The sequence below is a fragment of the Pteronotus mesoamericanus genome, unplaced genomic scaffold (genome assembly GCF_021234165.1).
Source record: "Pteronotus mesoamericanus isolate MK-2021 breed Mesoamerican mustached bat unplaced genomic scaffold, CSHL_Meso_final contig_101, whole genome shotgun sequence".
Lineage (NCBI taxonomy): Eukaryota > Metazoa > Chordata > Mammalia > Chiroptera > Mormoopidae > Pteronotus > Pteronotus mesoamericanus.
Genome location: NW_026555001.1, coordinates 16,296,776 through 16,317,034, shown reverse-complemented (window position 1 = coordinate 16,317,034; position 20,259 = coordinate 16,296,776). Strand labels below are relative to the sequence as shown.

The window sequence follows — 20,259 nt, the reverse complement described above, 5'->3', positions numbered from 1 at the left end:
CTTAGCAGTATCTCTTGATCACTACCTCTGTCCTGAGATGCACTTCTCTGTTCAGCTCCTGTGACACCAGACTCTCCCTGTTTCCCTTCTACCAGCTACTTTTCTTTCTCCACAATTTCAATGTTGATCTTCCTCAGGATTCTCTTGTCTCAATTTCTACTCTCCTTGGACATTTTATTCTCCCATGATTTTAAAAATAATTATGCTCCTACAGGAGTACTCTATACATCCCCAGTAGTGCCTACGACACTGTATTTATTGTAATTGAATTTTAAATCATCTCTCCTGCCCTCTGGTACATAAGCTCCAGGAAGACTGGGACCATCTGTCTTGTTCATCAGGTAACTCTAGTGCTGATCTATCGTAGGCCTAAAACGTGATGGCTGACTGGTGGAATTAGGAACATGAGCTTTAGACAATAGTAAAAATATCTTTTATTGTTTTTTTGTTTGTTTTTTAACAAAAAAGATGAAAGGTGAGTGCAATTGCAAACAGGTTTGTAGATTCGGGGGAGAAGCTTGAATATTTACATATAAATATGTACAGAGAAGCAGCTACAGAAAACCAGAGAAGATTACACAGGCTGGCTTCATAAGCTCAGGGACCACCTTAAATCAATTCTGAAGAGCTCTATCAAGTCATTCTGATATAGTTCATTCTTAGCTTAGATTCTTTTTACCTGATGATCCAACAAATTCGGATGTTATGTGCACTTCCTAGTTAAAGCAACAACGTTCTCAAAACCTGATTCTCCTGGCCCTTGCTGCTTAGCACAGTTGGTTAAGAGTGTTGTCCTGATAACACCAAGGTTGTGGGTCTGACCCCCAGTTAAGTGCACATACAAGAACCAAGCAGTGAATGAATGAATAAGTAAAACAACAAATTGTTTTTCTCTTTCTCCTTTCTCTTTCCCTAAAATCAATAAACTCCAAAAATTTTTTAAGATAACCTAATTTTCCCCAAACTCTTTAGACTGAATAATAACACTTAAAGTTTATCTAGGATTTAAGTGCCAGATACAGTTCTAAGTGCTTTACATATACTAGCTCATTTCATCTTTACAATAAACCTATGAGGTAGGTACAATTATGGCGTATTTTTTTTCAGATGTGAAATCTGAGGCACAGAGAAAATAAGTCACTTGACCAGTCACATCAGCTAGTAAGTGATAAGTGATGGAGATTCATTGCTCCTAATAAGCCTTAGACTATATATACTCCCTTCTCCATCAGTTACCCTAACATTAACTCTTACTTTAATGGACATTTACTAAGAAGTACTTCTTAAGGGTCAAAATATGAATACAAATATGAATAAGAAAAAAGTCCTACAGTTCACAACTAGGGTAGAGAGAAGGTGGGGGAAGGAAGAGACGACATTTATAGTATGAGAAGAAATATTAAAAAAGATAAACTACAGAAACAAAAGGTAAAGAATCTTTAATTCTGCCTTTAAAAGTTACACAATATTTCAAGCACAGGGAAAACTACAAAACATTAAAACACTATATACCAACTATTGGGTTGGCCAAAAAGTCCATTAGGTTTTTTTCCATATGATGGCTCTAGTAGTGCTTAGTTGTCTTTAACTTCATTCAAAACAAGATTATATTGTGACACTTGTCTTATCAGCATGCATTTAAAAAAAATCAAAACTGATATATTTTTGTGCAACCATTTTAATACTATAGATGAAAGAAAATATGCAACATTTTCGGTGTATTATGCTTTATTATCTCAAGAAGGTAAAAATGCACCTGAAACGCAAAAAATTATTTGTGCAGTGTATGGAGAAGGTGTTGTGACTGATCAAAGGTGTCAAAAGCGGTATGCTGACTTACAGTCTAGATGGGGGCAAAAGTAAATACAGCAGCTCACCTCCTCACACAACCACATCAAAATTACAACTAAAATATAGAATCATAACTAAGAACCACCCAAAATCAGGTTGAATGGAAGTCTGACAACTATGGAATTAAAGAAACCACATCCATCCAGACTAGTAGGAGGGATGCAGACGCGTAACTGGCTGGTCCCACATCTATGTGTGGTGGTTAAAAATTCTGGAGGGATATCTTGGGAACATGGGGTCCTCGCTCCACATCAGGCCACCCAGCCCAGGGTTCCAGTCCCAAGAAGCTGAGTCCCCACAACTTCTGGCTGCCAAAACCAAAGGGGATTGAGTGGATGGAAGAAACTTCTGGAGTCCAGGGCAGTTCCTCCTAACCCATGCACAGACTTTGAGCTCAAGCGCCAGGATAGCAGTATGAGAGGCACCAATGGCATAAAGGGAGGAACTGAAGTGTCTGGCATCAAGGCAAGAGCTGACAGACAGCTGTTAACCCACACACAGAAAGGCAGGCAAAGGCTGAGACCCTGTCAACTTGGCTAGCAATGTTTGCCTCACCCTGAAGATCTCCTGAGACTCTGTCCCACCCAACTCAAGGGCTCACACAAACTGTTAACTATAACTTTTCCATATGAATGGCTGGTCTTGGCTCAGGCTTCCCAACATCCTAAATTCTATGAAACAAGCAACAGCCAGCCTCAGTGAGTCTCCAGCCTCTTGCTAAGTGGCTCCAGGCCCAGCACTAGCAGCAAACAGCCTAGATCCTCAGTTTAGCTTCACCTGGTAAACTGCAGAAGCCTAGAACAAGTAGCAACTGTCTCAGACTGTTTTATACCTCATACAGGTGGCACCAGGCAGAACAAAAAAGGAGGCTGACTTTGGCCTGCATCACCCTGAAACTCCAGGGCCTGTGCACCCAATGGACAACTACACCACATCAAAGCACTTCCAAAAGAGCTCAATTTCCAAAACAGAACTCTCACCGCAAAATAAGAATAATCCCCTATCTGGCAAAATCAGGATAATTTTTTCCTGCTTCTTTATACTTCCATTTTTTACATTCCACAATGCACATTAACCAGATAGTCAAGGAAAGGGAAAAAGGGGAATTAGATAAAAGTGTCTGCAGTTCACAAAAATAAGTGATTAATCCCTAACAAAAAAAGTTAAAGGACTTGCTTATTGACACATTTCCTTAAAACATTCCTATCGGCTCAAAGCGTACAGTTTTTGTCTTAAATGCTTCTAATTTGCCCACTTATGACTGACACTGGAGGATCAAGATTTCATACTGGGTCCAGCAAAGAAAGAAGAAGGAATAAGAGTAGGGACCCTATGCTGGTAGTGCCACTCTACAAATATATTACTATCACAAAAGGAATTTCAATATCTTAGCTAAAAAAGTAGGTTCCAAGTTCTAGGGTAGTTTGGCCATTTCTGATTAAAAAAAAAATTCCAATAAAATGAAGTGAATTAAACTGTATACTAAAATAGAGTTGGTACAGTACCCATAGATCCTAATTAAAGTTATGGTACATCTCTCATCCCAACCTTCCCTCTACTACAATTCTCATTTATGATTACAATACAGAAATAAGAGTGTATGAATAATAAAACCAGCAATGTTGATTTCAAAGATACATCACACTTTAAATTGTTCAAAAAGCTCTATATTTTTCACTAATCACATTAATGGAGTGGGTGGGAAACTTTAATAATTACAAAAACCATAAAGGTTTCAAATTTATGTTCTGATTGTAATGCAATAAAAGCATGCATTACAAAAAAATAAGTCCTTAAAATTGTTTTTACTCCCTATACCCAAAAAATCTTGAACCAAGACAGAAATTATAGTACCTAGAGACAACAGAAATAAATGAAAGGTGTAATTATAGAAAAAAAAATTTATTAGTACATGTTTCTTTTCTCTTAAGCTACCTGATTAGACCTAGCTGGTGTGGCTTAGTGGATTGAGTGCAGAACTGCGAAGCAAAGGGCCACCAGTTCAGTTCCCAGTCAGGGCACATGCATAGGTTGCAGGCCAGGTTCCCAATGCAGGTCGCACAAGAAGCAACCACACACTGATGTTTCTTTCTTTCTCATTCTCCCTCTCTTCACCTCTCTCTAAAAATTAAATAAAATCTTTTTTAAAAACCCAAAAAACTACTTGATTACTTTACCATATATTGTTCATTAACAAATATCTGAGCATCTCCTATAGTTCCAAAACAGGTATTCTAAAACATCTAAATTTATACTCTATGTTCAATATATCTTCACAGATTCAATTCTACTGTCTCTCAAAAATGATTCTCATGTATGCCTTTGGCAGTGCACCTATCCTCAGTTCAAATGCCCTTTATCTCTCCCAGACCCATATAAATACTTAACTTTTTTTATGGGTGCAGATGCCCTGAAGAATCTGATGTTAGCATGAAGATTCTTCTAAGAAAAATATGTGTAATTCTTATGGTTAGTTTCTGTGGTTCCATGAAGCCTAAGGTAAGATTTGTGTTTTTAGTAACTTACCCACCATTGAACATTCTACCAGTTCAAAGTTCCTTTGACTATCCAACCCCTCCTCCACTCTCAGTCCATATGGTGGGACCAACACTAGCAACAGAGAATGAAGCCCATTAGCACTTTTCAACCCCTTGGCCACAATAATTGGTTTAGAAATGGGCAGAAGTCTCAAACCAAGGCTAAATGGACAGAATAACAGGTAAAAGACATTTTTCGTCCAAGCAACTAATGAACTTTGAATGATGAAAGACTGAAGCTAAGAGCTTTCTAACACACCAAGGACAAACAAAGAGAGAGAAATCCAACTATACCTGAAGCTCTTCCTCCAAATTTTTCAGTGACAAACCAGTAAATTCCCTTTTCTTCCTTCTATGAGTTTGGGAGAGCACTTACTTTCAAAAAAGTCTTGCAATAGAGCCCATTCCACCATCAAAATTAAGAACTCCTGAAGCAGATGACAAATCTATACAGCTGACCCTTGCACCCGCAGATTCAACCAACCACAAATGGAAAACAGTATTCTTGATCCACAGTTGTTGGTAAACCACAGTTGGGAATGTGAGGTTTCAATCCTGGTTGGTTCATTCTGCAGATGCAAAATCTACAAACACAAATGCCAACTGTGTTACTCAAAAATATCCACATGTAAGTGGACCCATGCAGTTCAAACTCGTGTTGTTCAAGGTCAGTTATATTCTGGATCCATATACTAGTTCATAATAGTAAAGCTAATTAAGGTGATTAGAATGGCAACAGTCACAAAAACTTTTAACCATACTAGGAAGAAAAAGTCACAAGATTTCTTACTTAAGCTCTTTAAATTATTGAAACATAATGAAATTATTTCCAGCCAAAGTAATGCCTTAATGCTACCAAGACACAGCAATTGTCTAACACTAACTGCACAGCTTCCCAGACGTCAAAAAGAATCTGGAGTTCCACATCCTGGCTTAAAAGAACCAAGCTCAGCCCTGATAGGTGTGGCTTAGTTGTTTGGACATTGTCCTGCCAAACATCACCAGTTCAATTCCCCTGATCAGGGCACATGCCTGGATTACAGGTTTGGCCCAGTCAGAATGTTTATGAGAGGCAACCTCTCACATGGATGTTTCTTACCTTCTCTTTCTCCCTCCTTCCCCTCTCCCTAAAAATAAATAAAATCTTTAAAAAAAAAAAAAAGTTCACATAAAATCTCACTTCCTCCAAGAGGTCCTCTTGCATTCTCATTACACTCTTCTTTCTCAACTACCTTAGGTACTTAAAATTGGCAATTTCAGGAATTAATTATACATTATTTTTTACCACTCCTAGTTATTTTAGTCACTAGCTCGTGTCTCCATATAGTGAAATGCACCTACTCGCTGAGACAAAATAAAGTTTTAATCAAAAGATAGCAAGAAGGAAACCTTCTCAAGAGGAGAGGTAACTAAGTAATCCCAATTTAGATTTCCTGGATTTCACCTTTCTTTTAGGAGAAAGCTCAAGAGTTTTCCCACTGTATTAACACTGCCGCCACAATAGCCCACCAGAGATACAATTTCTATTTAAAGCTCCAGTTCAAAGGTGGACTAAAACACCCCTTTTCTGCCCTTGCATAGTTTTAAAAAAAAAGAAAAACTGCAGGCACTGTAAAAGGAGAACTTGACTAAATAGTGAGGGAAAGTTGCACAACAGAAGGAAGGAAAAGAAAATACAACTTGTTATGACTGTATATGCACAGATTTCTGAATCTCATAGTGATGAGCTTCTAATAGAACACTCTGCTTTAGCTTCTGCCCTTCCTAACTCCCTACTTGCTGACGGAAGGTCTAGTGAACAACACTAGAGCTCCTATCTACTTACCTCCCCCGCTCTAAAAAAAAATTTAAAGAATAAATAAAACAGATCTACATACAGTCAATTCTCACTGTTCACAATAGTTATGTTCTATAAAGTCACCACAAACACTAAAATAGCAAATACAGAAACATTGCTATTAGAGAAACTACAGAGTTAGGCTCCTGCAAAAACCTCTGGTCACATTACTGTCAACTGATCACTACATAGCCTTGTTTTTTTAGTATTTCTGCTTAAAGATATCTTATTTAATAGATATTATTGAGTCACTAACATTGAATTCATGGCTAAGAGCGCTGTAACTCATGCCTAACCAAAATTATCTAACATAGGCATTTTCTCAGTTACATCACAGCTGTACTGTACTTAACACAGACAGTAGCCCTGGCCCAGGTGGCTCAGCTGGCTGGAGTGTTGTCCATGCACTAAAAAGGTTGCAGGTTCGATTCCCAGTCAGGGCACACACCTAGGCTGTGTGTGTGATTCCAGGTTGGGGGATGTACAGGAGACAACAGATCGATGACATTTCTCACCTTGATGTTTCTCTCTCTCACACTGATGTGTTTTTTTCTTTCTCTTGATCTCTCTCTTTCAAATCAACAAACATCCTCAGGTGAGGATTTAAAAAAAAATATATATATATATATATAAATAGCATACTTCAGCACTACACTTTTGGTGGCATTTTAAACAGTGCAAGCACCAATAAAAAGCACAAAAATGCAAAAATCATGGTTTAAAATAGACCACAAAAAGGACACGTTTTCACTATGAGAACTGAAACAAGATGGTAAGAACAAATCGCCTTGTTTAACCTCAGCTGTGAATATCTGCATCAGGTGACTTAAATTTTTTGCCACTCCGCATGTCTATGACCACAAAAGTGTCACAAGTATTGACTGGGAGGTTAAGAGTAAATTTTAGCAAATAGGTGAATTCACGAATACTGAAACCGTGAGCAATAAGGATTGACTGTAATCTCTTTCAGGAAATAGAATAGAAAGGAAGATTTCCCAATTGACTTTTATGAAGTCAGCATTATCCTGCTACGCAAACCCAGACACAGCAAGTACAAAAAAACTTGATTAACATCCCTTATGAACATAGCTGAGAATATCCTCAACAAAATATTAGCAAATCAGGCAATATATTAAAAGTATACACCACAACCAAGTGAGGTTCCCTCCCCAAGGAATGCAAGGCCAATTCAACCTTTGAAAATCAATGTCCTCTACCACAGTAATAACCTAAAAATTAAAAGCAAATGATTGTTATCAATGATTCAGAAAAAACATTTGACAAAATTCAACATCCATTCATGACATAATGGAACTTCCTCAACCTGATTACAGATATTTATTTAAAAACACCTACATCTAATATACTTACTGAAAAACTGAGCTTCCCCTTATAATCAGTAAGTACCTACGAATCGCCTACTCAGCAAAGGACTTGTACCCATGAATATATAAGGAATTCTCAAAACTCTTGCAATCAAACCAACCCAGTTAAACAATGAGCAAAAGACTTCAACAGGCACTTCAACAAAGAGGATATATAGATACCAAATAAGCACATAAAAAGATGTTCAACAATGTCATTAGAGAAATTAACATCACAACGATATACCACCACACCTATTAGAATGGCTAACATTAACATGCTGCTAATACCAAGATCTAGCAAAAAAGAACAGTAATTGGATTTCATATATATTTTGCTGGTGGGAATGCAGGATGATATATAGCCACTCAGAGAAACAGTTTTGCAGTTTTCTTACAAAGTTAAACATACAGTTACCATATTACCCTCAAGCCCACTCCTGGGTATTTACCCTAGAGAAATGAAAAGTTATGTTCAAAGGAAAATCTGCCCACAAATGTTTGCTGCAGCTCCATTCTTCACTGCCAAGAACACAAACAACCTACATGTTCTTCAACAGTGAATAGACAAACTGTTATACATTGGTACAATGAACTACTACTCAGCAATAAAAAAGAATAAACTATTAATACACAAAAAACATGGACAAATCAAAGGCATTTAGCTGAATTAAAGAAGCCAATCCTGGACTTCGGTCAAGATGGTGGCATACACAGATATGGCTCGCCTCTTCCCATGACATCAAAATTACAACTAAAATATAGAACCACCATCACTCAGAACCATCAGAAATCAAGGTAAATGTAAATCTGATAACTAAGGAATTAAAGAACCTACATCCATCCAAACTGTTAGGAGGGGTGCAGACACGTAACTGGCTGGTCCCACATCCATGTGTGGTGGATAAAAATTCGGGAGGGATATCTTGCAAGGAGTCCCTGCCCCACACCAGGCCACCCAGCCCAGGGTTCCAGTGCCAGGAAGCTGAGTCCTCACAACTTCTGGCTGCAAAATCCAGAGGGGACTGAGTCAGTGGAGGAAACTGCTGGAGCCCAAGGCAGTTCCCCTTAAAGAACCCACACATGGACTTACTCAGACTCACTCCCTCTGAGCTCCAGCACCAGGGTAGCAGCTTGAAAGGCACCAGTGGCATACAGGGAGGAACTGAAGTGTCTGGAATCAAGACAAGCAGAGGCCATTGTCCCTTTTCTCAACACTCCCCCAGAGAGCTGGCAAGCCGGTGCCATATCTGAGACTCCATCAACCTGGCTAACACTTTTGACCTGCCTTGGAGATCCCTAGAGACTCCACCCCACCCATCTCATGGGCCCACCCAAGTGGTTTCCCATATGAATGGCTGGTCTTCCGCCCACCCTTCACAACTCCCTAAATCCTATCAAACAAGCAATAGCTGGCCTCAATGAGTCACAGGCATAGCACTGATACACAGCTTGGCTTCACCTGGAAATGTCCAAGCCCAGCCTAAATAGCAGGCGTCTCAGATTTCATTATAGCTCAGGAAGAGCTGCCCCTCCCCACCCTGGACAAAACACAGGTGGGGGCTGACCTTGGCCTGCATCACCCTGAAACCCTAGGACCTATGCAGAGCACCACCACCCTGCCCTGCAAGGCTGATCCTCCACAGAGGATAGAGGTTGGTGGTCAGCAGTCACAGCCAGTCCTTGCAGCTGACCAGCCTGGGTAAATACCTCCCACTGACCTGACAATAGCAACCTAGGTTCACCTACAAGAGGATGTGTGCAGCCCACACAGAGGGCACACCTCGAGTACCCAGCTTGGGTGATACGGAAGGCTGTGCCACTGGACCCTACAGGAGACCTACTATTAAGCCACACTACCAAGGCACAGAGTCAAACCTAATACATAGAAACAAACACAAGGAGGCTGCCAAAATGAGGAGACAAAGAAACATGGCCCAAATGAAAGAACAGATCAAAAACTTCAGAAAAAGAACTGAACAAAATGGAGTAAGCAATCTATCAGATGCAGAGTTCAAAACACCGGTTATAAGGATGTTCAAGGAAATTAGTGAGGACCTCAAGAGCATAAAGAAGATCCAGTCAGAAACAAAGGATACACTAACTGAAATAAAGAACAATTTACAGGGAAACAACAGTAGAGTGGATGAGGGGAAGAGTGGAGGAGTGGAGGGAGGGAGGGAGGGAGGGGACAAGGGAAAGTGGTGAGGGGAGGGCAGAGACAAATGTATTTGAAAAAATAAATTTACAAAAAGAAAAACAGTAGAGTGGATGAAGCTAAGATTCAAATCATTCATATGAAACATAAGGAAGCAAAAAATAACCAACAGGAAAAAAGAATCCCCCGCCCCCGCACCAAAAATGAGGATAGTATAAGCAGCCTCTGGGACAATTTCAAGAGGCCCAACATTATCATAGGGGTGCCAGAAGAGAAAGAGCAAGAGCAAGAAACTGGAAATCTACTTGGGAAAAAAAAAAAAGAAAGAAAGAAAACTTTCCTAATTTAGTGAAGGAAGTAGACATGCAAGTCCAAGAAGCACACAGTCCCAAACAAGATGGATACAAAGAGGCCTACTCCAAGATACAACATAATTACAATGCCAAAGGTTGAAGATAAAGAGAGGACCTCAAAAAGCAGCAAGAGAAAAGTTATGTACAGGGGACTTCAACTGACTTTGCAAAAGAAACTTTTGAGACTTGAAGAGATTGGCAAGAAACATTCACCCTGGCTGGTGTGGCTCAGTGGATTGAGTGCAGGCCTACAAATCAAAGAGTCATCAGTTCAATTCCCAGTCAGGGCACATGCCTGGGTTGCAGGTCAGGCCCCCCGTAAGGGACGTGCAAGAGGCAACCATACATTGATGTTTTCCTCCCTTTCTCCCTCCCTTCCCCTCTGTCTAAAAATAAGTAAATAAAATCATTAAAAAAAGAAATATTCAAAGTCATGAAAAGCAAGGATCTACAGACAAGACTGCTCTACTCCAGCAAAGCTATCATTTAGAATCAAAGAGCAGATAAAGAGCTTTCCAGACAAGAAGAAACTAAAGGAGCTCATCATCACCAAACCATTATTATATGAAATGTTAAAGGGACTTATTTAAGAAAAAGATCAAACTATGAACAATAAAATGGCAATAAATACAAATCTATGAACATTTGAATCTAAAAAACAAACTAACAAGAAGAGACAGAATTATGGAAATAAAGAGCATTTTGATGGTTGCCAGATTGGCAGCAAAGAGGGGGGCAGGACTGGGTGAAGAGGTGAGGGAATTAATAAGTACAAATAGATAGTTACAGATTAGCCAAGGTGATGTAAAGTACAGTATAGGAAATGGAGTAGCCAAGGAACTTATACGCATGACCCATGGACATGAACAATGGTGGGGGGATTGCCTGGAGGAATGGCGGATGCTGGCAGGAGGGGGGACAAAGTGGAAAGAATCAAGACAACTATAATATCAATAAAATATAACTTAAAAAAGTCTCAAAAAGTTATACATTATATGATTCCATTGATATGACATTCTCAGAAAGGCAAAATATAGCCCTGTCTGGTGTGGCTCAGAAGATTGAGCGTCAGCCTGAAAACCAAAGCATCACTGGTTCGATTCCCAGTCAGGGCACATGCCTGGATTGAGGGCCAGGTTCCCAGTATGGGGTGCACGAGAGGCAACCACATATTGATGTTTCTATCCTTCTCTTTCTCCCTCCTTTCCCCTCTCTCTAAAATAAATTAATAAAATCTCTTACAAAAAAACAAAAACAAAACAAAATACAGCGATGAGAACTTAGCGGTGGTTGACGGGTTGGGGCAAGCGGTGGGTGACATAGCAGGATGGCATTAGTTTTTTGGCTATATCTGACTGTCGTGGTGGTTACATGTGTTAAATTCACACAACTGTTTAACAAATAGGTCAAGTTTTATTCATCAAGTTTATTAACCTTTAAAATAAAAAAAATTTATATCTAAAATATTGGGATGAGGTACTGTTTATGTAAGTAGGGAAAAGACAAGATAGTCACTACAGCATTAAAATGTTCCAAGTTATCTAACTTTCTTAATACTGTTGGGCATTTATGACACAATTGCATAATGGAGTATTGTTCAGTCATTCTAAAATAGCTATTAGCAACTCTGGCCAGGTAGCTCAGTAGGTTGAAACTTGCTATCAATAGTCCAAGGTTGTGGGTTCAATCCCCAATCAAGGCACATACAAGAATCAACCAATGAATGCATAAATAAATTGAACAACAAATAGATTGTGTCTCTGTCCCTTCCTCTCTCTTTCTAAAAATCAATCAACAAATAAAATTTTAAAAATATATATTTAAAAAGGGTTATTAGCAAAACCAGAATATGACATAAAAGGGTTTAACTTTTTATTTATTAATTTTAGAGAGAGACAGGGTGGGTGAGGGGTTGAGAGAGAGAAACATCAGTTTGTTGTCCCACTTACTGATACATTTCACTGGTTGATTCTTGTCCATCTCCTGACCAGGGGTTGAATCTACAACCTTGACTATCTGGAGGACATGCTGAGCTACCTGAACAGGGCGAGTAAAATTCTCAATAATACATTTAAAAAAAAAAAAAAAAGGGCAGCCCTGTCCAGTGTGGCTGTTGGTAGGAGCATCACCCCATATCCAAAGGGCTGAGGGTTCATTTCCTGGTCCAGGCATATACAACCCTGGGCATATGGGGGAGGCAAACAATCGATGTTTCTCTCTCTCCCCCTTCCTCTCTCTCTAAAAGCAATGAAAAAATACACACACACACACACACACACACACACACACACACGTATGTATATGAGATCCTGGCTGGTGTGGCTCAGTGGATTGAGTGCCTGCCTGGGAACCAAAGGGTTGTTGGTTCGATTCCCACTCAGGGCGCATACCTGGGTTGCAGGCCAGGTCCCCAGTAGGGAGCGTGCAAGAGGCAATCACACACTGATGCTTCTCTCCCACTCTTTCTCCCTCCCTTCCCTCTGTCTAAAAATAAAATAAAATCTTTTTAAAAAAATGTTCTCAGGTGAGGATTTAAAAAAAAATTTTAACTACACAGAAAACTGTATCAAAGACTAGAAAGAAATACCCCAAAATTTTACACTATTTTGTGTGAGATAGCAGTGATTTTTCTCCACTTACCATTAATTTAATTTCTATAATTTAAATAATTCATGAAAATTTTGTGAAATGGGGAAAACCTATGTCACATTTTACTGTAACTAAATTCAACATTAATAGAGCAAAAAAAAAATAACACTAATCCTAACTTAGGAACCAGATTCAAAAACACTAAAGTGAAATAAGTATAAATTGTAAAGCCTCATCTAAGTCACTAAAAAGAGAGAGGACTGACAAAGTGTTTGATTAGAGAGTAAGAAAAAAATCTTAAAATGATACAAAGTAGACAGAAGCCATTCACAAATTTCAGTGTCCACAACAAAGAAAAATATCAAAGTAAAAAGACAACCCACAGAGTAGCCTCCACTCTTCCTCTTCCCAGAAGCGACCAGAGGTCACCTCTGAAGATGGTTCGCTATTCACTTGACCCAGAAAACCCCACAAAATCATGCAAATCACGAGGTTCAAATCTTCGGGTTCACTTCAAGAACACCCGTGAAACTGCCCAGGCCATCAAGGGTATGCATATTCGAAAAGCCACCAAGTATCTGAAAGATGTCACTTTGAAGAAGCAGTGTGTCCCATTCCGTCGATACAACGGTGGAGTTGGTAGGTGTGCCCAGGCCAAACAGTGGGGCTGGACACAGGGTCGGTGGCCCAAAAAGAGTGCTGAGTTTTTGCTGCACATGCTTAAAAACACAGAGAGTAATGCTGAACTTAAGGGTTTACGTGTAGATTCTCTGGTCATTGAGCACATCCAGGTGAACAAAGCTCCCAAGATGCGACGTAGAACCTACAGAGCTCATGGGCGGATCAACCCATACATGAGCTCTCCCTGCCACATTGAGATGATCCTCACTGAAAAAGAACAGATTGTTCCTAAACCAGAAGAGGAAGTTGCACAGAAGAAAAAGATATCCCAGAAGAAACTGAAGAAACAAAAACTTATGGCTCAGGAGTAAAGTCAGCATAAAATAAATAAAATAAATACTAGTAAAAGTAAAAAAAAAAAAAAAAAGGACAACCCACAGAATGGGAAAACATATTTGCCAATACATCTGCTAAGGGGTTAATATCCAAAACTTATAAAATACTTAAAAAACTCAAATACTTAAACCAAAAAAAACAAATTAAAAAATGGGCAAAGGACCTGAATACTTTTCCAAAGAGGACATACAGGTGGCCAATAAACATGCGAAAAGATGCTCAAGTCACTAATCATCAGAGAAATGCACATTAAAACCACAATGAGGTATCTCATGCCTATCAGAATGTCTATCATTAATAAATCAACAAACAGGTGTTGCGAGGATGTGGAGAAAGGGGAACCCTTTTGCACTGTTGCGAGGAATGCAGACTGGTGCAGCCACTGTGGAAATCAGTATGGAGACGCCTCAAAAAATTAAAAATGGATCTGCCTTTTGACCCAGCAACCCCAATTCTGGGAATATATCCAAAGGAACCCAAAACACTAATTGAAAAAAACATAAGTATCTGTATAGTTCACCGCAGCATTATTTAAAATTGCCAAAATACAGAAGGAGCCCAAGTGTACGTCAGTAGATGAGTGGATAAAACTACTACGGGACATTTACACAATGGAATAATATTCAGCCATAAGAAGGAAGAAAATTTTCCCCTTGAGACAGCATGGATGGACCTGGAGAACCTTATGCTAAGTGAAAGAAGCCAGTCAGAGAAAGACAAATACCACATGATTTCATGCATGTGTAGACTCTATTGAATAAAGTTAACTAACAAGCAAAATAGAGTCAGACTCATAGATCAAGAGCAGGATGACAGCTAAAGGGGTTGGGGGTGGAGGGATTGAGCAAAAAAGGAAACAGGCCTCATGGACATGGACAACAGTGTGGCGACTGCTGGGAGGAGGGAGTTATAAGGGGACTAAATGGTAATGGGAAAAATACAATAAAAACTTTTTAAAAAAACAAATTTCAGTGTCTTAAAACAGGCAAATTCAAATCACAAATATACCCATACAACTTTAGGATTGGCATGAAGATAGCATTAAGATTAGCATTAAAGCATAAAACTTAAATATCTTTTTTTAAAGCTTTCATTTATTTTTAGAGAGGGGGAAAGGAGGAAGCGGGAAGGAAACATGGATTGGTTGCCTCCTGCAGGCCACCAACCTGGCCCTCCCTGACTGGGAATCAAACCATTGGCCTTAAATACTCAACCCACTGAGCCACACCAATCAGGGCCTACTCCCACCCTTTTTAATTCAAGAGTTTTACTCGAACCCTCCTAATCTCTCTACAGCTAGACTCTTCAACCCTCTAAAATAATCCCACAAATGGTCCAATCAGATTGAAATACAGATGTTAGCTCCTGCATAAAAACTCTCCACGAACCTTAGATTAAAAAAGCTTGTCATCTCGACTTCTTTAACTCTCCACACTTTGGCCCCAGCGTACCTTTTCCAGACTTATTTTTCACTACACTTCACAATACTCAAAATTTGCCATGCATCAAACGTAACCTGCATTTTTCAGTTTTACCTCTTTTCAGCTCTTCCCTCTTCTGGGAGTGCCCTTAATCATACTCACTCATAAATGTTTTATAGCCATCCTCCCTGACTACCCAGGTCAAACCTCTAAGACCAACCCTGAAGCAGTCCCCCTTCCCCAAATTTTAGTATTACTACTGGTTTACTATGATATAGCCCCAACAACACAAATTTACTTTGTGATTATGTTTTATTGTGAAACTTAGGTGAAAACAGCACAAATTTATCTCAGTTTGGGTATGGATTCTAGATTCTTCTGCCTAGGATCTTCTGCTTAGGGTCTCACTATGCTGAAATCAGTTTCAGATGGAGACCCTGGCCAGATAGCTCAGTTGATTGGAGCATCATCCCAATATAGCAAGGTTGCAGGTTCAATCCCCAATCAGGGCACACACATGAATCAACCAGTAAGTGTATAAATGGGTAGAAGAGCAAATTGATATTTCTCTTTCTCTCCCTCTAAAATCAATAAGTTAAATTTAAAAAATAAAGTGGCGCCAAGGGGTATGAGGCATAAAATAAATTCTACTTTAAAAATTTTTCAGCTATGACTGAAATTATCTGAGGTTTCAGCTTTTTTCCAAGCTTACTTGTTAACAGGTTTCAGTCCCTTTCTATTTTGATTGCTCTGGGCCAGAAATCAGTTCGCTCCAGGAGGCTACCTGCCACTCCTTGCCACATGGCCTTCCTCATAGGCAGTTCCCAAGGTGTAAGTCAAGAGAATGGGATTTGTTGCAAGATCTCCTAAAGCAGAAAATGGATGGGTTCCCAAACTTGTCTACAGCTAATTTAAGTCTGTGTGATTATACACTGACCTTCAGAAAAGTGGCAATGGTATCCCTGAGGTTAAAAGGCTTTTTGTTAGAACTGTCTCAAACCGCTGTGATTCTTTGTAAAGAAATAATATATATATTTACAATACATAGCTTTCCCATTTGGAAACATAAATGACCTGTACTTATTAATTTTTCATTAATATTAACAATGTTCACAACATACTAGTCACTGTATAAAGAACTTCTCATACATTCTCAACTAATCACCTAACATCTCAAAAGTAAGTTCTACTATTGTCTCTGTTTTAAAGTTGGGGGAACTGAGAAAGCTTAGTGTAAATCCCTACAAATCCAAAAGTGACCCTTAAACCAAAGCACCAGACCAGGAATTTATTAGAAATGTATAATTACTGGCTATACCGCAGACCTCCTAAATAAAAATCCGACTATAACAAGCTCTCCAGATGATTCTCATACACATTAATGTTTGTGCACTGGTTTAAATAACTTGTCTAAGCTGACACAATAAATGGCAGAACGGAGGTCAAATCCAGACTGTTAAAGTTATTCCCAAATTGCTATTCAAAATAGTCCTTTATTCCCTATTATGTCTTTCATGGTTACTTAACGATATGTATGAAAATTTTTTTCTTGCAATCTATCTTTCTTACATCTTCTCACATACACACACACCCCGACAGAAAAGAAAACCTTTCCTAACATATTATTTCATGGTACCAGTTTAAACTTATGAAATTTGTCAGAATCACTCAAATCACATAGAAAACTAATCACTATAATTCAATAGCAATACATTTAAGTTTTTACATTACTAGTTAGAAATAAGTCACTAACACCATTAAGCACTTTATTTGAAACTGAATATGGCTAAGTCAACTATTGAATAATTCAGAGATAAGTAGGTTAAAGATTCAGGATAATTTAGGCCATCCCAAGCTGTGAACTCCAATGAAAGTCCATTCTAAATGTAGTCTGCTAAGTGTCAGTAAACAAAAATATTTTCAAATGAAAAATCTTTCACAATATAAAATTTTACCAAAAGATGTGTCAAATTACCCAGAAGACACCACAATTAATAAGGTTTACACTGTCCCCTGATATCCAGAACCAAGTACATGTGTATATTCCAGTAACTAATTTCAGTTTGGTCAAGCAAGATCAGAAGTTAAGAATTATCCCAGAAATTTCCCAATGTCCAAATATAAGTCAAAGGGATCTCTGGAGGCAAATACCCAGGTGTGTCTTGAAATAATTTTCTTTCACAAACGAGAGAGGGATACTCAACCTGTTCTGGCAAACCACACTTAAAATAGCTCACTTTATTCAAATGTGCTCTCTTGAAAATGAGAACAATGTCTTATTTTACCTCCAAGTAAAAGACCAAAAAAAAAAAAAAAGATTTAGCACTCGTGTGCAAGAAAATGAACTAAGCTCTGCAGGTAGAATCATTTAAAAGAAAACTCTCTGCCTTCAAGAAGCATAATTTTACTGACATTTAAACTGAGCTTTCTCTTACTTGTCCACAATAAAATACGTATTTTATTTAAGGACTATATAGATATACACCTTCAGGACTAAACATTTTTTAAAAGCACTCAATTTATAATCTTTAATTGGGAAAAGCTTTTAATAGGGCTCAAACCTAGAAAAGCATGAAAGGTAAAGATTGATAAATTTTTAAAATTAAGAATGCATAAATTAAGTCAAAGACAAAAATAGGAACAGATCTACAACACACATAACAAAGGGCTAGTTTCCTTAATCTACAAAGCACTCTTAGATATTAGTATGAAAAAAAAACAGGAAGCAAAAATAAATTTAAAAAAGTATGAATGGGCAAGTGAAAAATATACAAATACTCGATTAAGTATAGAACATTACTTCACACCTGCATTATCCAATAATTGTAGCCACAAGACAAATGTGGTATTTAAACTTTAAATAAAATTCAAAATTCAGTTCCTTAGTCACACTAGCCACACTTAAAGTGCTCAATGTTTACATTTGATTAATAGTTACTATATTGAACAGCACAGATATAGAACATTCCCATCAAGTTCTAATGAATAAAAGAAATGTTTTGTTAATATATCAAGATGGCTAAGTGTAAAGACATATATTCCTTGGGTTATAAAGAAAAATGGGGAGAAACAAATTTTTGGAGGGGAATATAAATTCACACAAATTCAAGTTTACAAACTCATTATCTTAACTAGCCCATCCACACAGACGCACATATACACGCAATGTATATGCATACATATAGGCCCCAATGTATGTAGTGAAGTATTTGTTACAAAAGAAGGAAAAAAAACTATAAATGACCTATGATGTCAAATAATCAAGGACTGATTTTTTTTACATAAATGATACATCCAAAAACAATGCAATATTAAGAAACCATTTAAAAGAATGAGGCAGCTGCATGTAAATAATAGCACTGAAAAGACACTCATGATATTCATAAAGTAAGCACGTTGCAGCCCTAGCTGGGTAGCTCAGTTGGTTGGAGCATCATCCCATGCACCAAAAGGATGTGGGTTCAATTCCCAGTCAGGGCACGTATCTAGGTTATAGGTTTGATCCCTGGTCAGGATGCTCACAGGAGGTAACTGATCAATGTTTTTCTCTTACATGCACGTCTGTTCCCCTCTCTTGCTCACTCCCTCCCTCTGTAAAACTGATAAACATATCCTTGGGTGAGAACTGAAAGAGAGCGAGATGAAGAAAGGGAAAGAGGGAGGGAGACAGAGAGGAGGGAAGGAAGGAAAGCAGGTAGGCAGGCAGGCTATAAGAGGATGAGAGAGGAGGAAAGGGGTAGAGAAGGAAAGCAGAGAAGAGGGAGAGGGAAGAGAGGGAGAAAGGAAGAAAGGAAATAAAATACATAGGTTTACGGGTTTATGCATATTTCCATATACAGAGTTAAAAGTCCAAAAAGCTACATTCAAATTATGAAGTATAGTTAATTTCATTGTAATTCTAAATATTTTCAATATTTTAGTATACAGACTTACACTTAGTCCGTTTTTCAGTATAGTGACTCTTCCAAGATTAACTATTTACATACTTTGTTCTACTTTTTTTAATAAGCATATATAACATCAATAGGAACTCAAAGTTTAAAGCAAGTAATTATTTTTAAATTATATTTAAAGAGTTCGAAAAGTACACCTATATTCATCTTTGTATTTTTAATTCCAAGCTTTCTAAATAAAGCTTTTTCCTTTTTAAAAAAGTTCAAAAACTTAGTACATTACTTTTTAAAACACTAAAAACATGATAAACTACTAAAAACACTAAATTGCACAACACTATAAACTATGAGAATGGCCTCTATGATATATGGAAAGAAAAAATACAGAACTAGAGAATTCAGATCTTTTGTAATAAGAACAAAAATAGCAGGTTTTAGCAAACCCTACTGGTCAGTTCACTGTAATTATATCTTCCACATACTGGCCTCCTTCCAGACTGTTTTTGTAATGAAAACACAATGCCCTTTCACCGACAGCAATATTGCACAGCCTTCTAAGGGTGGATAGACTGTGTGGATGATGAAACAGCAAGGACTTCTGAAAATCTGACCTTATTTTCTCAGCTCCTGCCAGAATTCTAGGAGAGAAAGGTTTAACTTAGGTTCCAAAAAAAAATTTTTTTTCTCCCCTCAACGAGTTAGGAGATTTGTGGAACATAAAAAAGCAAGACAGAAGGAAGATGAACTGAAAATAATAATACAAAATTTAAGAAGCAAAACATATGGCAACTTCACTTCATTATTATGACAATAAGGAAGATCACTCAAAGTGTTACATCAAATCACCTAGCACAAATGTATGAAATAACTTAAAATTTTATGTAAATTGTACCTCAAAAAAGCTGGAATAAAACATGCAGCTATTGTTTTCAATATTATGGATCAAAGCAGTTTCTCAATTTTTAACCTATGCCCCCCTACAAAGTTTTCTCATTCTATTCTTCATGTACTCCACAAACCAAGATTTTGTCCAGTTTTACTCTCTACAGTCTATTACTACAAAAACAATAGGTTTGCTTAATATGTTTTTCCAAGACACACTCTCTCTCCTGGACATTCTAACAACTACAAATATAACACAAATACCGACTTAAAACGACTCTAGCCTGGTCAATATATATCCAAGGGGCCATAATCAAGCCTGGTCTTTTTTAAGAAAAACATTATCCATGGTAAAGA

General features: G+C 38.0%; 2 protein-coding genes across 3 annotated transcripts in view; one reads left to right on the top strand and one right to left on the bottom strand.

Moving 5' to 3' along the window:
• The window catches only part of ASXL2 (ASXL transcriptional regulator 2), a 106,052-nt gene that overhangs the window by 81,260 nt on the left and 4,533 nt on the right, over positions 1-20,259 (bottom strand). The gene's annotated exons all lie outside the window — the stretch shown is intronic.
• Positions 13,062-13,704, top strand: LOC129067200 (60S ribosomal protein L17-like). The gene has a single exon (XM_054568926.1). The coding sequence runs from the start codon at positions 13,127-13,129 to the stop codon at positions 13,679-13,681; it is 555 nt and encodes a 184-aa protein (XP_054424901.1). The 5' UTR covers positions 13,062-13,126; the 3' UTR covers positions 13,682-13,704.

Excerpts from the sequence above, each read along its gene's own strand:
- LOC129067200 (XM_054568926.1), top strand. The coding sequence starts at position 13,127 with ATGGTTCGCTATTCACTTGACCCAGAAAACCCCACAAAATCATGCAAA.